General features: G+C 47.6%; 1 protein-coding gene across 1 annotated transcript in view; it reads right to left on the reverse strand.

The window, feature by feature from the left end:
• Window positions 1-196: 196 nt before the first annotated feature.
• LOC307261207 (steroid receptor RNA activator 1-like) overlaps window positions 197-7,500 on the reverse strand; it is a 13,391-nt gene continuing 6,087 nt past the window's right edge. The window contains exons 5-7 of the mRNA XM_080041691.1: window positions 5,082-5,236; window positions 2,310-2,418; window positions 197-1,535 (exon numbers count right to left, since the gene is read on the reverse strand). Coding sequence (XP_079897817.1) covers window positions 1,300-1,535; window positions 2,310-2,418; window positions 5,082-5,236 — 500 coding nt within the window. The 3' untranslated portion in view covers window positions 197-1,299. The remainder of the gene's footprint in view (window positions 1,536-2,309; window positions 2,419-5,081; window positions 5,237-7,500) is intronic.

A 7,500-nucleotide genomic window follows, 5' to 3' on the forward strand; every position in this document is an offset into this window, starting at 1 on the left:
GTGTGTGTTAAGTGTGTGTCTGTGTGTGTGTTTGTGGCCACTGTTTTTCTGGAGGTTTACGGAAAGAAAACAAAAAAAAACATTGCATTGTCTAAATGAGAGAAATTAGATTTAATATTTTTAAGTTCATGATACAGGAAATCAAAGTTATGATCAGCTGTAGAGACAAGACAGAGGAGGAGATTTTGAACGCAGAGAAAGTTTATTAAAAAGGGTTTACATAGTGTGGTGTCTCAGTCATTTCACCTTGATGTGACCGCTTAGCTTTCTCTTCTGAATTGAAGGTAAGGGTCTATAATAGAACACTGTTGGTTTGAGTGGCAAGTAACCAGAACAAGGGGGCGCCCTTAGCTCAGTTGGTAGGGCGTCCCCCCCCCCCCCATGGGCCTCGGCCAGCAGCGGACCCGGGTTCGATTCCAGCCCGCGGTCGTTCTCTGCATGTCACTCCCCTCTCTGCCCCATTTCAACTCTGTCTCTACACTGTCAATAAAGCATAAAAATGCCAAAAAAAATCAAAAAAAAATCAAAAAAATAAACCAGAACAAATATTTTTTATGGTGGGTGGCCTTGATTTCCAACTGACAAAAAATAATAATAAAAAAAAATATAAAAAAAGCGCGATGTGTGCTTGTGTTTGGTCATAACCGCGCGAAAGGCCGCGATTAAATAAACGTCCACATGTGTCTCCAAGTATCTCTGTAGGTTATTTAAAAAGAAATCAAGCAAGTTGACTAATAATAACATTAATGAATTATAGGTTATTATCTCATCACAGAAGGCCTATTGACCTATAATAATAATAAAAAAACACCTTAACTATGTTTACAGTTTAAAAATGTTTTAAATGAAATGCAAACCTCAGTGAATCATTTGCTCTTGTTTCTCTGTCCTGAGATTCACACAGACTGAGCAGTCTTGTTTAAATGTTACAAATTGAGCTAATAAACTGAACTTTGAATTTTTTTTAAGTTGCTGCAGAAGTTATCTCAGCTCATTTGTGTTTTCTAATGTGATAATAATGTGATTGTATGCAGAGTGCTCGTGCCAGAAACTCATACAGTGGTTTTGTACAGATTAATAAATAGATATTAACAGTATTTCAATTTAGGGGGGGGCGCAAAAAAAATTCTGTCCCCTAGGGGGGGCATGACAGAAAATAATTGAGAACCACTGCTCTAACCAACATTGTTCTACAGACCCTTACCTTCAATTTAGGGGGGGAGAGAGAGAGAGAGAGAGAGAGAGAGAGAGAGAGAGAGAGAGAGAGAGAGAGAGAGAGAGAGAGAGAGAGACACACTATCATGACAGTGTATCAGGCTCTTGCGCTGGTTCTAAAGGCTCTCGGGTTGGTTCTACTGTGTTGTTCTGTGGTTCTGAAGGCGTCTGTAGTGATTCTAGCAGCTGTGGACTCAACTTCCTGGTTTCAGCGATGAGTCGTTTGACGCCGACCATCCATTGGCTGACCTCAGTCACATGATCCACCATGAGGGAGAGGTGCAGCTCATCAGCTCTGTCCCACCGACAGCACTGCAGCTCTGAGAGACAGACAGGCAGACAGACAGACAGACAGACAGACAGACAGACAGACAGACAGACAGACAGACGGAGAGACAGGCAGACAGACAGACAGACAGGCAGACAGGCAGACAGGCAGACAGGCAGACAGACAGACAGACAGACAGACAGACATATGGTGTTAAGATAGACAGACAGACAGACAGGGAGACAGGCAGACAGGGAGACAGACAGACAGGCAGACAGGGAGACAGGCAGATATATGGTGTTAAGATAGACAGACAGACAGGGGGGGAGACAGACAGGCAGGGGGGAGACAGGCAGACAGGCAGGGAGGGAGGGAGGGAGACAGGGAGACAGGCAGGGAGACAGGCAGATATATGGTGTTAAGATAGACAGACAGACAGACAGACAGACAGACAGACAGACAGACAGACAGACAGACAGACAGACAGACAGACAGACAGGGAGACAGGGAGACAGACAGGGAGGGAGGGAGGGAGGGAGAGAGGGAGGGAGGGAGAGAGAGAGAGAGGGAGTGAGGGAGGGAGACAGAGGGAGAGAGGGAGATATATGGTGTTAAGATAGGACAGAAAAATGTTATAGTGTGTTCACACCAAATGCAACAAAATTAATAATTGTGTGTTTGTGTCAGTGAGTGAGTGAGTGAGTGTGTGTGTGTGAGTGAGTGAGTGACTGAGTGAGTGAGTGAGTGAGTGAGTGAGTGAGTGAGTGAGTGAGTGAGTGAGTGAGTGAGTGAGTGAGTGAGTGAGTGAGTGTGTGTGTGTTGTTACCTAGAGACAGTGTGTTCATTCGTCTCCTGACAGGAAGGCTGAGTTTCCCTGATCTCCAGCTGACCTCGAGCACGCCCAGTCGCTTAGCAACATCGTTACACACCTGCTCCTACACACACACACACGCACGCACACACACACACACACACACACACACACACACACACACACACACACACACACACACACACACACACACACACACACACACACACACACACACACACACACACACACACACACACACACACACACACACACACACACACACACACACACACACACACACACACACACACACACACACACACACACACACACACACACACACACACAAAATTAAAGATATTGTCATTTAAGTTTGATCAGAAAGTCAGTTTAGATGAGGCTATGCTCTGGTTCTTATGACACAATAAGTATTCTGAACCAATCACGGCATAAAAAGCAATTGTAAAAAATAAATTAAAGCTACTACGAGTAAGTCGGCATGTTGGCGACACCTTTGAACAAAAGCGGTAGTATTATTACGACGCCAGCTGTCGTGAAGCTGTTTTGTAGCTCGTGCAGGGGGTGCAAGATTCAAATAATCAGGAAGCAATATAGTGCGTGTCCGTGTGTTGAAAGTGTGAGGGCACCGGACTCTTTTCGGCTCGGTGAGAGTGGTTAGTGACACAGCATCAACTAATGCCAGTAAGTGCTAAACACACCTGATTGCAATGAGTTGATGCAATGTCACCTCTCACGGAGCTGAACGAGTCCCCGTGTCCCCACACAAAGCGAATGAACGAGAGATGGCAGTTAGTTAGTATGGATCACGATGAGGTAATGTGTTTATGTTGTAAATAATGACTATTTCCGATGAATAATGGTCATCTGATGATGCTGGTGAGGCAAAGTAAACTTTGTTTTAGTAGGCTACCGCTCATTCATTTAGGAGTAAACACTGCAGTCCATGCTGCAGTCTAGGTTTGCTCCGTGAAATTGTGTATACGTTGCTTGGCAACGCCCTCCCGCCCGCCTATCACTCTCCCTTTTAGCTTTTCTTCATTGCATTTTCTTTTTTTTCTTTGATGGTTCAGCCCCGTTATCAGTCATTATGACGACAAATAACTGTCTCAAACAAGGCTCCCGCTCCCCTTCCCTCACCTGGAGGGATAGGCTTCTCAATTCACGTTCCTGCACCACACTGAAATCTGTGACCAATACGGATATGTGACCATACAGCATGCACGCGTGAACCGAAAATCGGACTGGGTGTGCGACCAGACCAAAAGCAGTAATAAAAACTATATAAAAACGTCTTTCTTTGCACTGATGGTCTCGTTTGCTGTTAAAGGTAATTTATGACTAACAGAGGAAACATGAGGCTGTTTAAAAGATATTTAAATGTTACTCGGAGCTGCTTTAAAGCTTCACATATGAATAAAATTGGCTATAAAAAGTTTTATGTATTGTTTCATTTAAAAGGGTAAATAGGGGCGCCCTTATCTCAGTTGGTAGGGCGTCCCCCCCATGGGCCCTTATCTCAGTTGGTAGGGCGTCCCCCCCATGGGCCCTTAGCTCAGTTGGTAGGGCGTCCCCCCCCCATGGGCCCTTATCTCAGTTGGTAGGGCGTCCCCCCCATGGGCCCTTATCTCAGTTGGTAGGGCGTCCCCCCCATGGGCCCTTAGCTCAGTTGGTAGGGCGTCCCCCCCCCATGGGCCCTTATCTCAGTTGGTAGGGCGTCCCCCCCATGGGCCCTTAGCTCAGTTGGTAGGGCGTCCCCCCCCCATGGGCCCTTAGCTCAGTTGGTAGGGCGTCCCCCCCATGGGCCCTTATCTCAGTTGGTAGGGCGTCCCCCCCCATGGGCCCTTAGCTCAGTTGGTAGGGCGTCCCCCCCCCATGGGCCCTTAGCTCAGTTGGTAGGGCGTCCCCCCCCCATGGGCCCTTAGCTCAGTTGGTAGGGCGTCCCCCCCCCATGGGCCCTTAGCTCAGTTGGTAGGGCGTCCCCCCCATGGGCCCTTAGCTCAGTTGGTAGGGCGTCCCCCCCCCATGGGCCCTTAGCTCAGTTGGTAGGGCGTCCCCCCCATGGGCCCTTAGCTCAGTTGGTAGGGCGTCCCCCCCCATGGGCCCTTAGCTCAGTTGGTAGGGCGTCCCCCCCCCATGGGCCCTTAGCTCAGTTGGTAGGGCGTCCCCCCCATGGGCCCTTATCTCAGTTGGTAGGGCGTCCCCCCCCATGGGCCCTTAGCTCAGTTGGTAGGGCGTCCCCCCCCCATGGGCCCTTAGCTCAGTTGGTAGGGCGTCCCCCCCCCATGGGCCCTTAGCTCAGTTGGTAGGGCGTCCCCCCCCCATGGGCCCTTAGCTCAGTTGGTAGGGCGTCCCCCCCATGGGCCCTTAGCTCAGTTGGTAGGGCGTCCCCCCCCCATGGGCCCTTAGCTCAGTTGGTAGGGCGTCCCCCCCATGGGCCCTTAGCTCAGTTGGTAGGGCGTCCCCCCCCATGGGCCCTTAGCTCAGTTGGTAGGGCGTCCCCCCCCATGGGCCCTTAGCTCAGTTGGTAGGGCGTCCCCCCCCCCCCCCATGGGCCTCGGCCAGCAGCGGACCCGGGTTTGATTCCAGCCCGCGGTCGTTCTCTGCATGTCACTCCCCTCTCTGCCCCATTTCAACTCTGTCTCTACACTGTCAATAAAGCATAAAAATGACCAAAAATATCTTAAAAAAAACAAAAAAAAATAAAAAAAGGGTAAATAAAGTATTTAATTAAAAGCTAAAAAGGTTGAGAGTTTCACCACTCACTTTAACAGTGTGTCTGCAGGCGGCCAGGGCTCTGCTCAGCACTGACATCACTTCCTCCACATCAGGCTCACTCTCTGATTGGCTGGTGGCTTCTGTCTCTTTCCTCATTGGTCCACTGGGAGGAGGGGGCGTGTCCAAACAGCCAGAAGGCGGGGCTTAGAGGGAAGAGATGACGTCATTTCATTCATGTTGATCCACAGATTTTACCATGAGTCAACATGGATCTAACCTCTTCTTTTTGTCTATTATTTCTGGAAACGTGATTTTAAATATAAACTAGAACTGCAAGCAGTTGTGAACGGGGGCCAAGCCTCCCACGCGACTCGGGAACGGGCGTCGTCGTCCGCAGCGCCGGCCCCTCGCTTCACGGAATCCGGGGATGTAAAGTTTTTGAATGTGGGGTGTTCGGTTTGGGAGTTATAGACCAAAAGGCAAAAAAATTGCAGAGAAAGATGCTCAAGTGTGTTTTTGGCGCCCCCCCCCCTTTTTTTAAGGGAATTTAAGGAAAAAGTGGAACCAACCTGAGAACCATAGGACAAATATATGTGTGAAGTTTGGTGTTAATAGGATGAATCGTTTTGGATTTAGGAGCAGTTTGGTACAAGGTAGCTAATGTGCAAATCTTTAAAGCGCTACCGTTTGGTCTTCCGACGGTCGTAGAAAAATTATTTTTACAAATGTTGCTCGTGGGAGTCGGTAGAGCATAATGCTTTTGGTTTCGTCCAAATCGGGCAAAAACTGTAGGAGGAGTGTGTTTTGGTGACTGACACAGTTTTTGTGATGTAGCGGAAAAAAAAAACATACGCAAATGGGCGTGGCTTATCTCAAAAGATGCAGCTGACTTGTGAGCATCTGTGGATATAAAGTGTTTGACTGTGGGATGTTCGGTGTGGGAGTTATAGCCCCAAACGCATTTTCTTAGCTTTTTGTGGTTTTGGCGCCCCCTATGGATGACATTCGCAAAGCTACGTTAGATAGAAAGATGCAGCTCAATGTACCAAACAAGTGGATGTCACGTTTTTGAATGTGCGATGTTCGGTTGGGGAGTTATAGCAAAATCAAATTGTCAACCTCTCCATTGTAAAGACACTTTTTAGAATTTTCCCGCCTAAAGACTTAGAAAATAGCGAAAACAGGCAAAAAAATTTAAAAACTAATTTTTTTAATAAGTCCCGCCCACATAGGAATTTCTTGTCCATATTTTTGCCATAGGCTCAGGTATGCCCCATGATAGTCTCCCTTCAGTTTCAAGAAAATCCCTTTTTTTTTTTTTTAAGGGTTTTTTGCAAATCTTTAAAGCGCTACCGTTTGGTCTTCCGATGGTCGTAGAAATATTATTTGACCAACTTTTGCTCGTGGGAGTCGGTAGAGCATAATGCTTTTGGTTTCGTCCAAATCGGGCGAAAACTGTAGGAGGAGTATGTTTTGGTGACTGACACAGTTTTTGCGATGTAGCGAAAAATTTATATATACGCAAATGGGCGTGGCCTATCTCAGAAGATGCATCTGACTTGTGTGCATCTGTGAATATAAGGCTTTTGACTGTCGGACTTTCGGTGTGGAGGTTATAGCCCCAAACGCGTTTTCCTTTGTTGTAGCGCCACCTAGTGGCCGGCATGTCTGAATTTTTTCGTCTGCGTACGTACCATGGACCTGGATAAGCCATGCAAGTGGCATGTCCAAACCCTTTACGGTTTGGGCTGCAGCACCACTTTTACGCATGGAAGAATAAGCGGAACTAGAACTGCAAGCAGTTGTGAACGGGGGCCAAGCCTCCCACGCGACTCGGGAACGGGCGTCGTCGTCCGCGGCGCCGGCCCCTCGCTTCACGGAATCCGGGGATGTAAAGTTTTTGAATGTGGGATGTTTGGTTTGGGAGTTATAGACCAAAAGGCAAAAAAATTGCAGAGAAAGATGCTTCAGTGTGTTTTTGGCGCCCCCTTTTGTTTAAGGAAAAAGTAGAACCAACCTGAGAACCATAGGACAAACACATGTGAAGTTTGGTGTTAATAGGATGAATCGTTTTGGATTTAGGAGCAGTTTGGTACAAGGTAGCTAATGTGCAAATCTTTAAAGCGCTACCGTTTGGTCTTCCGATGGTCGTAGAAAAATTCTTTATACAACTTTTGCTCGTGGGAGTCGGTAGTGCATAATGCTTTTGGTTTCGTCCAAATCGGGCAAAAACTCTAGGAGGTGTGTGTTTTGGTGACTGACACAGTTTTTGCGATGTAGCGGAAAAAAATCCCATACGCAAATGGGCGTGGCCTATCTCAAAAGATGCAGCTGACTTGTGGGCATCTGTGGATATAAAGTTTTTGACTGTGGGATGTTCGGTGTGGAAGTTATAGCCCCAAACGCGTTTACTTTGCTTTTTGTGGTTTTGGCGCCCCCTATGGATGACATTCGCAAAACCACGTTA

Source organism: Ammodytes marinus (assembly GCF_949987685.1).
Source record: "Ammodytes marinus genome assembly, chromosome: 14".
In the NCBI taxonomy this organism is placed as follows: domain Eukaryota; kingdom Metazoa; phylum Chordata; class Actinopteri; order Uranoscopiformes; family Ammodytidae; genus Ammodytes; species Ammodytes marinus.